The sequence below is a fragment of the Myxocyprinus asiaticus genome, chromosome 16 (assembly GCF_019703515.2).
Source record: "Myxocyprinus asiaticus isolate MX2 ecotype Aquarium Trade chromosome 16, UBuf_Myxa_2, whole genome shotgun sequence".
Lineage (NCBI taxonomy): Eukaryota > Metazoa > Chordata > Actinopteri > Cypriniformes > Catostomidae > Myxocyprinus > Myxocyprinus asiaticus.
The window spans coordinates 2,631,946-2,650,000 of NC_059359.1; the positions used below are offsets into that span (position 1 = coordinate 2,631,946).

The 18,055-nt window shown below is 37.8% G+C and overlaps 1 protein-coding gene across 1 annotated transcript in view; it reads right to left on the reverse strand.

The window, feature by feature from the left end:
• LOC127453595 (myomesin-3-like) overlaps positions 1–18,055 on the reverse strand; it is an 89,355-nt gene that overhangs the window by 8,237 nt on the left and 63,063 nt on the right. Inside the window, exons 19-29 of the mRNA XM_051720070.1 lie at positions 12,019–12,145; positions 11,663–11,844; positions 10,957–11,071; positions 10,717–10,870; positions 8,189–8,295; positions 7,776–7,820; positions 3,924–4,060; positions 3,647–3,791; positions 2,199–2,258; positions 377–444; positions 194–301 (exon numbers count right to left, since the gene is read on the reverse strand). Of these exons, the coding sequence (XP_051576030.1) occupies positions 194–301; positions 377–444; positions 2,199–2,258; positions 3,647–3,791; positions 3,924–4,060; positions 7,776–7,820; positions 8,189–8,295; positions 10,717–10,870; positions 10,957–11,071; positions 11,663–11,844; positions 12,019–12,145 (1,248 nt within the window). The remainder of the gene's footprint in view (positions 1–193; positions 302–376; positions 445–2,198; positions 2,259–3,646; positions 3,792–3,923; positions 4,061–7,775; positions 7,821–8,188; positions 8,296–10,716; positions 10,871–10,956; positions 11,072–11,662; positions 11,845–12,018; positions 12,146–18,055) is intronic.

Consider the following 18,055-nt stretch of genomic DNA (forward strand, 5'->3'; position numbering starts at 1 on the left):
GTGGGGAGTGCGCAATTTAGCCTCTTTTTTTTATTACACTGAAGAATGAGTTATTTTCTGTTGTAACTGATATTATGCCACGAATGCTGTTGATGAAGCTCAACTTATATTGTGGTATTGTCTTTACTGCCTCTGGGCTCAGACACAGTTCACATATGGATTATTAGTGTTGTGTGCGGTGTATATATGATACCTGAGGTACAGTAAAAGTACAGACACCTGTCTGCTCGTATACGGCCTGCGTGAGCTCCACTCCATCCTTAAACCATCTCACACGTGTGTCTTTATTTACATTAGTGACCTGCAGCAGTGGATACACTGGTTTTAATCAAATTTAAATGATGATGTCATGTGATTATTGATGGATTATCATTACCTTGCATTTCATAATCATTTCACAATTTGAGGTCACAGTCCAGGACAAGAATTCCTCAAAATGGGGACCTTGTAAAACAGATCACAGAATAAATGATATTTTTTTTTATTATTAAATATTCTTCCTCATGTTCAATTAGTGAAAAACAGTGTGTAAAATATTCCCAGACTATTTATAACTATATTTTTACTGTATTTCTCTCATTACATTAACCCTTGACTGCTGACGGGCCCGCGAGAAAAACAAATCTTCAAAATATTAATAACTACAGTCTTGACCAACCCAAAATCATCTGAAAGCTTATATGCTCAACTTTCTAATGCATGTATGCATTATGACCAAAACTGAACAAGTGCTTTTAAATTTGCATTGTTCGGTTTTGATCATATATATATATAAAGAAAAATTGCACTGTACATATTATTGCAATCAGTAAAAACATCAAATAGTCATCAAAATCAGCAAAATCATCAGTCACGTGTCATATGTTGTTGAAAAGCTTTAAAAGAGTAGAATACAACCAGCATATTTGTTTTACTCACAGACAAAAATTTAGCGAGTAATAGCTACTGTAATTACATGTCTTTGACAATTATGTTGGTGTTGCTTATATGCTGCATTTTCACTTATAACTTCACGAAAAATAAACAGAACATAAAATATCACATAGAGGAGGTGATTATCTTTCAAACGTGCCCACACACAAGGTAATCGGATGCATAGATCATTAGATAATCCACATGAAGCACAATGTTACAGATGGCCACCAGGAGATGGCGCCAAATACATGACACGGACTCAATGATGACTCAAATGACACAGAATGAAACTCATTCTGTGAAATCTCATTACTAAAATCATGTCTGCATGCTATGCAAACCTTTAGTCATTGTTGTGTTTGCATGTGTAATTAGTTCTTATGTACAATTATTATGTTTTATTTGTTTGGAGAGGCTTTTGGACACTATGATAAATTATATTTGCAATGTTATAACTTTTGATTGCTTTGTTGTATCAACACAAAATTTTTCTCAGATACAGTAGACATGACTGGGAACAAAAGCAGTTTTTCGGGCCCACCTTATTTACACCTAGAAATATATAATGTCAAATCAGAAAAATAAGAAAAATAAGCAGTTTATTAGGCTGAGAGTCTTATCATAATCTATATACCAAACACTTGACCCTCCATGTTTTTTTTGTTTTGTTTTTCATTAAGTTATAAGTCTTTAATTTTGGGTATGCCACTGAAACAAGAAATCTTTAAAAACACCTTCAGAGCTTAAAGGGTTAAACATCTTAAATCTACTTTGCTACAATGCCTATTTGGTTGAAATGATAGAAAAAATAAAATAAAAAATCCTTTGGAGAAAATAAATAAATGAGTGTTTCTTCAACTTTGGGCCCTTTGGGAAAGTCTCTAAATCACAAAAATAGAAAATTTTAGATTTTATTTATTTAGTTAGTTTTAAAATCTGTCCTTTTCAATAAAAATTAACCCCTGGGACAAATTGCCCAAAGTTGAAGAAACATCTATTTATCAAATATCTACAAAAGGCTGAAAAATATGAGGCTATTGCCTAGTCCTACATCGATTTGAACCTAAAATCAAGTACCAATACATCAAAGTATGTCAAAATGATTTTTACATGTTTAATGTGATTAAATTGTTAGCTGTTAGCTAATGGATTAACTATCCATCTGTATTTTTTTGTGTAGAATGTTCTACATTGGTGCAACAGTGTTCATGAGTGGATCAGTGGCCATTTCACTCTGGATTCTGGCTCTGTTATTGGCTATTGAGATCTCTGTGTCGACTCACCAGTCTTTCTCTTCCAGTTGCGTCTGTTGGCTTGAGATTTGGCCAGTGTTTCCTGGAACTCTGTGAAATTGAGCAAAACACAGCAAAAATGTAACGATCAGGACAGATGCTTTGTTCACAATGTCACTCAGCTGCTGAAGGATTAATTCGTCATAAAAAATACAAATTGTATACATAAATCTAAATGGACTTTAAATATAGAATAATCTAAATATGATTTTTTTAAGTCCTTGGGAAACTGCAAGGTAGAATTTTCCAGATTGTAACACTTTTAATAAAAATATTATTGATGGGAAGTCTAAATAGGCCCAAAATAGAGATACATTATGGCAAATGTAGCATTTCAACATGCATTAGAGAAAAGTCATCCACAAAAAAATGTCAAATCATCCCTCCTTTTCTTTAACCTTGTGCAACCCCCGCGTCCACATGCGTGGACGTTGCATTTTGACTTCGCTACATGCAACACTTAATTTAAATTCATTTAAACTGACTGATCTCAGTACAGGAGACTCTGTGCTGTCAGTAAAGTGTTAAACTTTCAACACACGGATTCATGCGACAAAACAACATGACGTCAATCACAACAGAGTTTGTCTGTGGGAGAAACGGCAACAAAACTACATCTGTTAAGAAACCTAATTACGTTTTTATATTGAAACCTGTTTGAGTCAAAAGATTAGAGTCTCTAGTTTCATCCGATATGCCATTTTTAAAATTTGAGCGATTTATCGCAAAACACTACGCTGCTAATTAGCACATTAGAATCCTATATTTACTTTGAATGATCACATTGACAATCAATGGATGCATCCAAAAACTGGAAAATGTGTCTTTCAGAGGCTTTATATGGAGTTAGGATGAAAATAAGGTGCATTTCAAACTGTTCTGAGACCAGTGCAGACAGACAGCACACTGGAGGTTAAGTCATTCACTAAATAGGGAGCAAGGGAGCATCCTATAGCTCTCTATGCAGTTAAGTGCATTCACTCCTAAAATCTGATCAAAAGTTCAGTTTCAGGCTGCAGATGATGTTTGGATCACTCAACATGTTTGACAGACATGTGACAATGATAATCAGTACATAGATTCAGAATTTATAATGTATCATTTTATTTTAACATGGTTGACTGTGATTGGATGATGCTGGACATTACTTTGAATCAGAGATTAATTATGCTAATTTCTGATGTAATGTCTGTAAAATGAATAATCAACACTCCTGGAAACATAAAAAACAATTTGATGAAAAAAATCAGACATTCTATAGCTTGGTATTATATACTGTACAATTTCATAACTTAGTCCCAATGTCCACATATGAGGACATCAATTTTTAGGAAAAATATTTGCTCTAGAATTATAATATTTTTTTGCATGTTTATTAGGTGCTGCTCTATGTTTACTTGAATATTGTTTAATGTTACAATTTAACATGATAAACATACTCTTATCCACAAACACCAGTGTGAACTCGTTCTTGGCACGGCCGTCTTTGAGCTGGGCGGTGTAGGAGCCCTCATCTTCTTTTGATAGTTGATCAAACAGGATCTCCACCAGACCTTTTGTCTTGTCAAAGTTAATCTTACGCGCCTGTAGGACACAGATCCACAGATGACAATGTCAGACAGCATGATGTAAGATAGTGTTCAAGCAATAGAAACACAAAGAGGGCTTTATTATGTTAAACTTTGAACGATACAAATTCTGAAATGAGCCGGTTACCGGGGTGCTGGTGATCTCTCTGTCATTGAGAATGAGTCGGAGCACCGCTGCACTGCTCAAAGCTTCAGTCTGCAGCCACAGACGCACATTACCCTGTTCGGACACGTCCACCTGCCAGCCGGACTTCAGAGCGATCACTGAGCACACAGACACAGAGAGAAAGCCTATACAAACCACTGAAATACATCAGAGATTAGTTTATAATATGCATACAAATGTTTAAAGGAATAGTTCACCCATTTTTTAGATGGTCTACAGCTCTGAAATCCCATTCACAATTCTGTGCATTCAAATATGGAGCATCAAGACATCAAACTTGGATTGATGTGCCTTGAAACACTATAATTTTAATAGGGCTCGGTAAAATAAAAAAGGATTTTCTGAATATTCACGATTTTTATTTAAACGATCCTGATATCAGTTCTTTATTTATTTATTTTATCCCCTTTTCTCCCAATTTGGAATGCCCAGTTTCCACTACTTAGTAGGTCCTCGTGGTGGTGCGGTTACTCACCTCAATCCGGGTGGCGGAGGACAAGTCTCAGTTGTCTCCGCTTCTGAGACCATCAATCCACACATCTTATCACGTGACTCGTTGTGCATGACACCGCGGAGACTCACAGCATGTGGAGGCTCATGCTACTCTCCGCAATCCACGCACAACTTACCACACGCCCCATTGAGAGCAAGAACCACTAATTGCGACCACGAGGAGGTTACCCCATGTGACTCTACCCTCCCTAGCAACTGGGCCAATTTGGTTGCTTAGGAGACCTGGCTGGAGTCACTCAGCACGCCATGGATTCGAACTCGCGACTCCATGGGTGATAGTCAGCGTCAATACTCGCTGAGATACCCAGGCCCCTCCTCATACCAATTCTTAAAATCACAAGATCGATCTTTTACTCTTTGTCAGGATCTTGTTAACAGGCCAAAAGGAAAAGTGAGAAGAAAGAGAAGCTACACGAATAATGAGAGTCACTATTTATTTCCTCATTTCGGCTCCCACGCGCTGTTTGACTGACTGACAAGCGGCTTATGCGCGCTTGTTTTTTGTGCGCGTGTGATCTGAGAGCGCTCGCGAAGTTGCGGTAATGCAGATACATGCCTAAATGGTAAAATACACGTAATAATTCTGGAGCAATGCCTGTCTTGGTGAGCTACTAATGTAAACACTGTCATTTGTGTCTAAAGTGAACGTAAACAGAGAGATAAAAAAAGTGGACTTGAGGTGTAAATGCAGCTAATAGACCTGTTGCTGTCTAGTATATCGTTAATATTAATCAAAGAAACCCAAAGAAACAAGAATACCACTCACTGCTCTTGACTGGATATCTTAAGTAGCTTACAACTGTATTAAATGTTTTATACTCAGACAGTGAAGACCAGTAATGTAAGTAGTTAAATATTTCATTTTGTATGTTACATTTTATCAGGTTTTTCAAACTCTGAATGCTTACTTGAATACTTAATTCTGCTGTTAAAAACTTAAAGCACTGTTGTCTTAATTTGTATATTTAAATTAATAGTTTTTATTGGTTCTATTGCTTGTAATTTGTTTCTAAGTTCTTGCTTTATTACTGACTGTTTACTTGTTTTGGATAATTACTTGTTAACTTGAAACTCCTCATGCTGTGCTGAGGTCAGACAGCACCCACCACAAAAACAAAATTAAACGAAATCAGTCACTATGTCTGATTTTGAGGCAACTGGCAAAACCCTGGAAGAAATAGTACAGCATCTTAAAACGTTGACCTACTGTCTTGACACACTGCTCACATCATTTTTAAAAAATTTATTTAACTTTCTGGAAAAAAAGATCTGTTAGAAATAGTCAATGCATCACTCCTTTCAGGCACATTTCCGAAGTCCCTGAAAACTGCAGTTGTCAAGCCCCTTCTTAAAAAGAACAATCTAGATAACTCAATATTGAACAACTACAGACCAATTTCAAATCTTCCTTTCATAGGCAAAATCATTGAAAAGGTTGTTTTCAATCAGCTGAACAAATTCCTAATCTCGAATGGCTACTTGGACAATTTCCAGTCTGGTTTCCGACCGCATCATAGCACAGAGACGGCACTCATATAGATCCTAAATGATATTCGGCTATATACTGATTCAGGCAAAACATCAGTGCTGGTATTATTAGATCTCAGTGCTGCTTTTGACACTGTTGACCACAACATTCTCCTAGACAGATTGGAAAACAGGGTAGGGCTCTCTGGGACGGTCCTCAGCTGGTTCAGGTCATATCTAGAAGGGAGGGGTTACTATGTGAACATAGGCAACTATGAATCTGAGTGGACATCCATGACATTTGGAGTCCCACAAGGCTCAATTCTGGCACCACTCCTGTTCAACCTGTATATACACAAACCAGGCCAAATTATGAAAAAGAACCAAATTGCGTACCATAGCTATGCAGACGACACCCAGATTTATCTAGCCCTATCGCCCAATGACTACAGCCCCATAGACTCTCTATGCCAGTGCATTGATGAAACTAACAGTTGGATGTGCCGAAACTTCCTTCAGTTAAACACCGACAAGACAGAAGTCATTGCATTTGGCAACAAAGGCAAATTGCCCAGCATCATTATATTTCTGTATTCTTTTTATTTTTTATTCATTTTAATAATGTTTACTTTTTAAATTTGTATTTTATTACTTTTTATTTGTATTTCTTGTTCTTAAAATTGGTTTTAAAATGTATTTTATCTTGTATTTTCTTTATCACTTTTATGTAAAGCACTTTGAATTGTCATTGTGAATGAAATGAGCTATATAAATAAACTTGCCTTGCCTTGAAACAATATTTACTCAAATAAGTTAGTATTTTGTTGTAGTATCGAAACTGGTATTGAGAATCATCAAATTGCTTTCATATATAAGCAAAATGGACATTATAAATGAAATATACTCAAATTAATCAGAATCAGATCGAATCAAAATTTTCAGATCGAAATAAAATGCGAGCAAATGGTGTGTTCATTACATTTTGTTACTTTTGTCTTCATTAGCTGTCAATAAATCGTATTATGTGCATACTGTATATCTGCATTATATCAGCCATCAGCCACCGTACTCTCTAGATATTGGCATCGGTCTTTGAAAAAGCCAAATCGATTTACAACTACTTCAAAAGACTTAAAATGCAGTGCATGAGTCGTGTGGACTACTTTTATGCTGCAAAACATCTCTTTTTGTGTTCCATAGAAGTAAGAGGATGATAGGGTACTGGAACAACACGAGAGTAAATTACAGAATGTATATTTTTGGGTAAACAATATCAAACCCACTTTATATTAGTTGTCTTTAACTACTATGTACTTAAGCATTTCATACAATGTACTCAGTTTCTGACCATTTTGGCGCCCTAGGCGAGATCGTGATTGTTGGACGGGGGGTGGGGGTGGCAGTGTGTGCAGTGCGGAGTTTGGAGGCGGCCTTCTAATTTGGCGCCCCTCCCCAGCTGGTGGCGCCCTAGTTCGCCAATGCCTGAATGTACTTATTATGTACTTACGTGCATTGTACTTACATTTAACGTTCCTGCATTTAATTACATCTTTAGTAACACTGTTAACCTAACCCCTAACCCTAACCCAACCCTAACCATACCCATACCTTTACCTCCATAGCAGCAAATGTGAATCTTGTGAGAATTTTGCAGAACAACATGTAGTTACTCAATAAACACATTGTATTGCATGTATTTTAATGTTAGTACATAGTAGTTAAAGACACCTAATATAAAGTGTGACCACAATTACTTTAAATGCATGTCAGAATTTACTTCTCAACATAGTAACACAACTTCTGATGTACATGTGTCGCATTTGTCTCACTTACACGGGTTTCTGACTTGCCAGCTCAGTTCTGTCAGTCTCTCCAGATCTGAGGAAGAAAAAGACACAATTGCAAATTCAATTTCTCTTGTAAACTCTTGCAGTCCATCTAAGTTAGTCTTGCTGTATTTGAAGTTCTGTAAAGATTATTTGAGTCACGCAGTTTATTCACATAAGATATCTGACAGATATAGTCTGTCTTCTGTCACACCGGCTACTTTGCATAGTGTGAAAATGCTTAGATTGTGTAAAACATGGCCTGGGGCAAAAGGACTTGGCAAAACATTCATCAACGACAATATGCAAAGGTCACACTATAAAAAGACGAGCTGTACATCAAGTTTTGTTGCTGAACAGATGCACAAGGTCTTTTGCCACCAGGTCAGACATTCTCCAGAGATAGAAATGAATATCTACCCTCCGCAGTGAAGGTGAAGCTAGAGGAGATATCTGGGTTTTCATTCAGCTCCACCGTGTAAAGGCCCAAGTCCTGCTCCGAGGCGTCGGTGAAAGTAAGAACAGACCTGTGAGACATGAATATTTGTATCTGATTTATAGACTAATTAAATACATTTTGGGTACCTACACACTAGAGAAAACTCTGACAGAGTGTTTGACCAATAGGAATGGATATGATTTGTTTTGAGGGTGTGCAAAAAGGCAGTGAGAATACAATACAGCAAATTGGATTTCCGAAATCTCAACTGAACCCACCTATCTGAAATTTGCATTGGTCAGCGGATGCCTACATCAAAGTGTGTTGCAACAAAAGTTAAAAGATATGTTTGGAATAGCATACTACCTCTTTCTAGCATACTACCCTTCATTATTGCAAGTATGCACAGTATGCAAAGTTTCTGTTTGCATTTCCACTGTGATAACATCTCTGATCTCTTTCTTGACTCATTACATCATAAGAATAACAAATGTTAAGACAATGTTTCACAAAATTTGATTAATAATAAAAAATGACCATTTTTTTCTCTCCATGTGAAATGGTCATGAGACAAATGTACTGAGACTTGTGGAATAATGCCTACTGTCTCACTACACATTTTTTAAGGATACTGAAGAAACAGATTAATATTTGAGTTACTATAAATTCTCCTTTGCGAATTGCCAAAAAACAAAAGAAGAAAGTGAAAGTGGAGATTTATAGTAAAAAAGCACTTAAATATTGATCTGTTTATTATGGATGCCCTGAACTGCAAGGTGATAAACAAATTTATTAGGCGATTTATTTTTTTTAGACGTCTTAGTGCCTTCCTGAGCCTATGTCCAACAATTTTTTTTCTTGGGCATAATTTTTTTTTTCTCTGAATTTTGATTTCTAATTTTGTTTTTCTCTGAATTTTGATTTCTAATTTTGTTTTCTCTGATTTTTTTTTTTTTAACAATTATTCGACTATTCGAGCGATTATTGCAGCGATTAATTGTTAGCTCTTAACCGATTATTCAGCTTGTGCCCCGACTTAAAAGGTTGTATTAAACGTGCTTACTAACAATAAAGAGGACAAAATCATCTTTTCTTTTTTTGGGGGGATTTTTCCCCTTTTTCTCCCAATTTGGAATGTTCAATTCCCAATGCGCTCGAAGTCACCTCAGTCCAGGTGGTGGAGGATGAATCCCAGTTGCCTCCGCATCTGAGACAGTCAACCCGCGCATCTTATCACGTGGCTTGCTGAGCACATTGCCATGGAGACACAGCGCGTGTGGAGGCTTCACACCATCCACCGCGGCAACCACGCTCAACTCACCACACACCCTACCGAGAACAAACCACATTATAGTGACCATGAGGAGGTTACCCCATGTGACTCTACCCTCCCTAGCAACCGGGCCAATTTGGTTGCTTAGGAGACCTGGCTGGAGTCACTCAGCACACCCTGGGATTCGAACTAGCGAGCTAGCGAACTCCAGGGGTGGTAGCCAGTGTGTTTTACCACTGAGCTACCCAGGCCCAACAAAAAACTTTTTATTAAGTTTAATTCAGAAGATGAAAAAAATCAGAAAGAAAAAATATTCAGAGAGGAAACAAATTTCAAAGACAATATATATATATATACATAAATATATATATATTTTTAGGACACAGGCTCAGGAAGGCACTAAGACACCTGAAATAATTAATTAAATAAATAAAATAATCACATTGATTTTTTTTTTTACCCACCTTGCAATTCAGGGCTTCTGTAGTTTCTCACCCACACCTATCATACTGGTTCTGAAAATATAGATTTAAACACTGGCGTCGTATGGATTACTTTTATGCTGTCTTTAAATGCTTTTTTGGAGCTTCTAAGTTTTGGACCTTGTTGACTTGCATTGTATGGACCTACAGAGCTGAGATATTCTTCTAAAAATCTTCATTTATTTCATCATAAGAAAGAAAGTCATACACATCTGGAGTGAGTAAATGATGAGAGAATAAGAATTTTTGGGTGAAGTATTTGAAATATTTGTATATTTAAAATATAATTTTTCATGTCATTCATATATATCCCAGTTAAATATGAATAAATGACTTAAGGTGTATGAAGCACACATGCACCTTCAGAGTTATGACAATTAATCGTGATAACCCTAAAACAGATGATTAATTGTCATAATCACATTTACTTTTTGGCAATTAATTGTCAGGCCAGTTTTCATAATCGTGACAGTTCTACTGTACATAAAAGGCACTTAAAAAGTACCAAAAAGAAATGATGAAGGAATGTTAAAAGCTTCCAAGTCAGTTTAAATGTGACCTTCATATAACAAAAAGAAAGAAGTTGAAATCTGTTCCAGACCTTTTCTCAACTATTGGCCACATGACAGAGCGTCACATTTGCGAACCCCTGCGTTTTTCCTTTGCATCTTTGCGGCGCACCATTCCCATTGAAATCAAGCAGTCACCCTTAGGTATATAATACACATATTTCCAAGACATATTGATTAAACACCTGTTGTTTTTGCTCTCCAAGCGGGCTCGTCCAGCATCAATGGCTTCTGAGTAGTTCTTATTCCACTTGAAGTCTTTGTAAACCATCTCAGAGGCTTCAAAGCTCAGGAAGATGAAGCCATCATTATCAACACCGATCTCAATCTCTTTGGTTCCTAGTGTTGAAAGCGACACAGAATTTAAAAGCAGCTCACAGTTAAATCAGAATAAACATCATTATGTAGATTAACAGCGAGCTGACCTGCTTTAGTCTGCGCTCTGATTGGCTCAGAAGGCAGTGAAGGCATGCCAACTCCAGCAGCGTTTACAGCAGACACACGCAGACGGTACGTCTGGCCCGCTTGCAGACCTGAAACCTGATCAGCAAACACACAAAGAAAGGTCACTCCTCTTTTAAAACTTAAATCAATATTTAAATGTAAATATCAGGGCTGAGCATCATGAATTTAATTTGAATTTAAAGCTGATGTGTGCTCAAGGTTTTTTTTAATTATTATTATTTTTCCAATTATTAAATACTTTGTGCAATGTAATGACATTTTGTTCAGTTTGCAAACAATACATTTAATTTTCGACAAATTGCCATACAACATATGGGATTTTCCAAAAACATTAGATGATAATAATGTTTGAAATTCCACCTATTGACATTTGTATTTAATTCATAGACCTTTTTTCATTGGGTTTTATGGTGCTGAATGGCAAAATTAATGCTCGGTTAATAGTTTTGACAGTAGAAATTTAGTTGAAAATATATAAGGGAATAAATATGCATAATTATCTATATTTTGTCACCGAACTTGAGTTGGACTCTGCTGTGAGACTGTGTTGAATTTCTCTGAATTCCTTTCGCTCCAATTAAACTCAAATCCAACTCATGAACTAAAAGGAAGGCAATTCTTAAACTCTGGTAAATGTACATAAATCCAAAGTGGCATAAAACGGACCTTTAAGTGAGTTTCCATCACTCTCTCGCTCGTTACAGGGGTCCAATCCTCAGACTCCGGCCCCTGACTGATCTCCACCACATACCCGCTGATCTCTGATTGGCCCTTGTAGAGAGGCCCCGCCCACAGCAGCACCAGAGAGTTACACCTCACTTCTCTGAACTCCAGATCATATGGACAGCCTGCAATACCAAAAGATTCATCCAATCCCCAGCATCTGTTTATTCATCTAGACATTCAAACAAGCTTAAAGTCAACATGAATGTCATTTGTAACACATTTTATTTCTGTAATGTGAAACAGGATAATAATAGGAGAGACTGTTAAATTCCTTACAGTTCCTATCCTGATCTTACCAGGCTCGGGCATTGTCCACGGCTCGCACAAAAACAGCTCGCTCGGTTCTGAAGGTTTGCCCAGTCCAACGATGTTGGCAGCAAAAGCACGGAATTGATAAAAATGACCTTCCTGAAGGCCAGTTACCTAAAACAAAGAAACAAAACTGCATGTGACTGGGCACATTAGGCGAATCCTAAAATAATCTAACCTAAAAAAAAAAAAAAAAAAAAAAAAAAGAAAAAAGAAAAAAAAAAAAATATATATATATATATATATATATATATATATATATATATATATATATATATATATATATATATTATTTTCCTAAAAAGAAAAAAAAAGAGACTGTTTTTGGATTTCCACCACTGATTTAACGGGTTAACATTTTTGTATTAAAAATATGATTATATTATATTATAAATTTAAATGTGTTCCTCAGAGCTGAGAGTACTACACACTGCAAAATATCATTTTCTTTATCATCTTTTTTTGTGTGGTATTTTTATCATGTTAAAAATACCTTAACATCCTTAAAACAAGATACAATTAAATATAAATTGCATGAGATATTAAGATAAAAAAATATATTTTGAATTAAGTTTTTTTTTTAATTTCTTTTTTTTACCTAGTGTTCTTTCTTGTTTTAAGCATAAACCTCACTTCATTTTGTTTAATGCTTAAAACTATTTGCCAATAAAATAACAATTCAAGTTATTTATAAGTTAATAAGAATTCAAGATACATTCCCTGAAAACAAGTTTTAATATCTCATGTAACCATGATCAAATTAACCACAATTGTTTTTATAAATGTACACACAGGAGGAAGAAAATATGTCAAATTTTTCGAATGATGTGCATTCCAATTCTGTGCACGTCTGGATATAAGATGCATTTTCAGTTCAGTGAAGCCTTTATCTTTATCATGCATTGGTGCATTCGTGCAGTGGATGTCTATATTGAGGGCCATTTAGCCAGAGGGCTACTTATCAGATAAACATTGGTCTAAACCTGTGCTTCTGTGATGAGGAAGATTGCCACAAGAGGCCCCCTAGCCATGTGTAATTGGGATTAGATTTAGAAATACAGCCGTTCTAAAGCCGTTAGACTTGTGATTAACTGTTGCTGAATCCTCTTATCAAATCAACGCTTTATCTGGGAGCTCAAATCTCTTAAGCATCAACACAGACTGTTGGGAAAGAGAGAGCCCACTAGATGGCATTAGGCATCCGTCTGTTAGACTGCCCTCGGGAAGAGTAAAGGAATTTCAATGAAAAGTGGTAGACACTGTTCACATGTCTGTGTATTATACATGACCTTTGGTTTGTTTCATTAAAAAAAGTTGCTTATAAATATGGGTAATCATGAGTTGCACTTTATAGGCTTATTCGGACTTGCTGGTACTTGGCCCTCAAAACACACTAAAGTGTGACCCGCCTCTAATCACACTCACACACACACACACACACACACACACACACACACACACACACACACACACACATATTAATAATTAATATATAATAAATGTGTATATATATATATATATATATATATATACACTGGTGGCCATAAGTTTGGAATAATGTACAGATTTTGCTGTTTCAGAAGGAAATTGGTACTTTAATTCACCAAAGTGGCATTCAGCTGATCACAAAGTATAGTCAGGACATTACTGATATAAAAAACAGCACCATCAAATCTAGACAGGCCCCATTTCCAGCAGCAATCACTCCAACACCTTATCCTTGAGCAATCATGATAAATTGCTAATTTGGTACTAGAAAATCACTTGCCATTATATCAAACTCAGTTGAAAGCTATTTGGTTCATTAAATGAAGCTTAACATTGTTTTTGTGTTTGTTTTTGAGTTGCAACAGTATGCAATAGACTGGCATGTCTTAAGGTCAATATTAGGTAAGAAACCGCTTTCTCTAGAAACTCATCAGTCAATCATTGTTTTGAGGAATGAAGGCTATACAATGCTTGAAATTGCCAAAAAACTGAAGATTTCAAAGGTGTACACTACAGTCTTCAAAGACAAAGGACAACTGGCTCTAACAAGGACAGAAAGAGATGTGGAAGACCAGATGTACAACTAAACAAGAGGATAAGTACATCAGAGTCTCTAGTTTGAGAAATAGACGCCTCACATGTCCTCAGCTGACAGCTTCATTGAATTCTACCCGCTCAACACCAGTTTCATGTACAACAGTAAAGAGAAGACTCAGGGGTGCAGGCCTTATGGGAAGAATTGCAAAGAAAAGACACTTTTGAAACAGAAAAACAAAAAGAAAAGTTTAGAGTGGGCAAAGAAACACAGACATTGGACAACAGATAATTGGAAAATAGTGTTATGGATCTTAACCCCATTGAGCTTTTGTGGGATCAGCTAGACTGTAAGGTGCGTGAGAAGTGCCCGACAAGACAGCCACATCTATGGCAAGTGCTACAGGAAGTGTGGGGTGAAATGTCACCTGAGTATCTGGACAAACTGACCACTAGAATGTCAAGGATCTGCAAAGCTGTCATTGCTGCATGTGGAGGATTTTTTGATGAGAACTCTTTGAAGTAGTTTAAGAAGTTCTGAACATTAATTATTGTAATTTTTCAAGTTATTAATGTCCTGACTATACATTGTGATCAGTTGAATGCCACTTTGGTGACTAAAAGTACCAATTTCTTTCCATGTACATTATTCCAAAGTTTTGTCAGTGTATATAAAAAATAACGCAATTAATCATGTCCCCGGACCTTATCGATGTAGTGACACTAGGGGTCACTCTTGAAAGCCCCGAACACCTCAGATCTTTGAGAAAAGGCCAATGAGAATTGGCGAGTGGAATTTGCATGCCACTCCCCCGGACATACGGGTACAAAAGGAGCTGGTTCGCAACCACTCATTAAAATTTTTTCTTCGGAGCCGAGCGGTTGTACTATCAGCAAGCTGAATACTACTGCTGTTCCATTCACCTCTTAAGAAGCATATGCTGTTGGATTTACGGCGCATTTCCAGCGGCTTTCTCTCCTTCTGCATGACGAGTGCAGATTTCACCCCTGGGCGCTTCGACAGTGCTAAAAAATTGTATATTCCTAATAAAGAGTATATTTTCTCTATTAGAGCACACACATTGATGTTGAACATCTTTTTAAAGATGCGTCTTTATAAAGATGCCTTTCCGTCTTTGTGTGATTCCTGGATGCGGTCGCTATCTCTCTGCTTCCAACAGCCACGGGCGCTGCCTCACGTGTCTGGGCAGTGATCACACTGAGGCAGCGTTCGTGGATGGTTCATGTTCTCATTGCTCCTCGTCTTTTACCTCCGGGTACGAGGTAGCCAGCCCGGCTGCCGCTGGAGGTGATTTGGGGGCTTCAATGGGCGCAGCTCCGCCGGGTAAATCCTCACGGACCTCCCATTCCCCAGCACGCTAGTTTGCCCCCGGCGAGTTCCGAGAGGAACCCTTTCGGAGCTCCGGAGCGGGATGAGTGCTTGATCGCTGTATCGGAGAGCGTACTGGCGATGTCAGACGCCGAGGACTCAACTGGGCTGTCACCTTCGGGTCGTCCCGCCCAGTCTGAGGCTGACGGCGAGATGACCGCCATGCTTGGCCAGACCGCCGCATGTGTCGGGTTGGAGTGGAACCTTCCACCCTCCCCTGAGCCCTCGCGGCTAGATGATTGGTTCCTGGGTTCGGGGCGCCGCTCACAGCCACAACCCCCCCCCCCGGTCCCTTTCTTCCCGGAAGTGCACGATGAGCTGACGAGGTCATGGAGGGCACCTTTTAACCATATTAATCTAATCGATTTAAGATATGGAATCCAGTCGGACTATTCAGACTGAGGTGCATCATCAAAAACCTGATTTTAATCGGATTTCCAATTTCATTTTCATTCAGATTTGTATGTGAAAAATGAAAAAAGAGATTTGAGTCGAATAAGCAAAAAAAAAAAAGATTTTTCGGTCTGAACAAGGTCTTAGATGGCGAATTGTTTTTAGTGAAATATCGTAATTTTGTAAATGGATATAATTATTAAAAATTCACTTTGTTTTAAGCAAGTTGCAATTTAGCAATGTTGTTTATTTTGTAATGTTGTCTACAGCAGTGGTTCCCAACCTGGGGGTCGCCAGAGCTTCACGGGGGGTCGCCAAGCTCTCTCCATTTTGAGGGTTACAAGAAGAAAATAACTGAATGTGTGAAAAAGTTACAATTATTTCTGTAATAAGGCACAATCAAATAGAGCCATTTTTAGTATTTTAATAATATTTACTTGTTTATGAGATATATGAAAAGACAAGATATACAGTATATCTAACATAGGCTGTTTTATAAGCCGTGCATCTCGCGAGAGTAGGTTAGGATGCAGGGTTTTTTTAAAGACGCTGCAAAATTGCTTGTTATTTGGTTTTATTTATTTATTATTATTTATTTGGCAATGGACAAAGTATGAATTGAGCGTGTGGTTTGTGGTGAAAGACTAGCAAATGCAACATAAATGAATAGACTGGTCATGCGATTTGGCGGTGGGGTTGTGATGTTCCAAACACTCTGATGACATTAGCACCCTGTAGCTCAAGACCGGTTGCCCACTGAAGCTAAGCAGGGTTAAGCCAGGCCAGTACCTGGTTGGGAGACCTCCTGGGAGAAACTAAGGTTGCTGCTGGAAGAGGTATTAGGGAGGCCAGCAGGGGGTGTTCACCCTGTGGTCTGTGTGAGTCCTAATGCCCCAGTATAGTGATGGGGTCACTATACTGTAAAAAGGCACTGTCCTTTAGATGAGATGTTAAACTGAGGTCCTGACTCTCTGTGGTCATTAAAAATCCCAGGGCACTTCTTGTAAAGAGTAGGGGTGTAACCATCGGTGTCCTGGTCAAATTCATCCCACTGGCCCTTATCAATCATGGCCTCATATTAATCCCCATCCATTAATTGGCTACATCGCTCTACTCTCACTCCACCAATAGATGGTGTGTGGTGTGCGTCCTGGTGCACTATGGCTGCTGTCGCATCATCCAGGTGGATTCTGCACACTGCTTGTGGTTGAGGAGAGTCCCCTGTTCACTGTGTAAAGCGCTTTGAGTGTAGCATCAGAAAAAGCGCTATATAAATGTAACGTTAGTTCATTCATCATCATAGGATTAACGCATATAGCTTTGTTCCTTCATATCGTACTGAAGAGCAATTAGAGCACCAAACACCCTCAGATGGTGGGTAATCCAAGGGAGTTTTACCTTTGGAAAAACCTGTACTATCAAAATAGACCCCAGGACTTCAGAGATCTTTTGACTAGAGCTCACAATAAATATGCATATAACTTATTAGGAGAATATCCCATCCCACAACATTAATGTTCTTAAATTATTAGTTTTATAGTTCCAAGTTTTATAGGTTCGCAGGCGAGGGGGTCGTTCGGGATTTTGAATGTTAAAATAGGGGTCCCCTGGAAAAAAGGTTGGGAACCACTGGTCTACAGTATATTGATCAATATGCATAATCACTCCCAACAGCAGGTTGGCTGCTTTTCTTGCGAGATCTGACAACACTGCTGGTCGAGTTCCTCAGCGCTCACATATCAGACGCTCTGAAATGACTCCGGGCAGGTGGCGCGTGTCCCTGACTGCTTAATGAATGAGGAGTGCCTGGTGGAAACCATTAACATTGGATTCACATGCAACAGCCACAGACTGCGTGCAAAGATCAATGTATTCTAATTGACATATTGCACATTGAGCCATCCAGTGAGCAAATTGTACAAAGAAACCCAACAAAATGTTTTTCCAAGGGATATGCTAATAGAAAGAGACATGATGCTGTCGAGGTGGCCAATTCAGTCCAACAGGGGGTGCTGTGCACTCAGAAGATTGAACTTTCCATGAATAAGAGAAGCAAAATGGACATGAAAACATAAAAAATAAATAAAGTCAAATTGTTGTTCTTTTTCAACCAAGGGTCAGTGAAAGGAGGTGTGTTTGATCATATCAGGAGGTCAAACTAAATATTATACATTCTCTTTATTTTACATTCATTGGTAGTGTTTTCTTTTAGACAAACT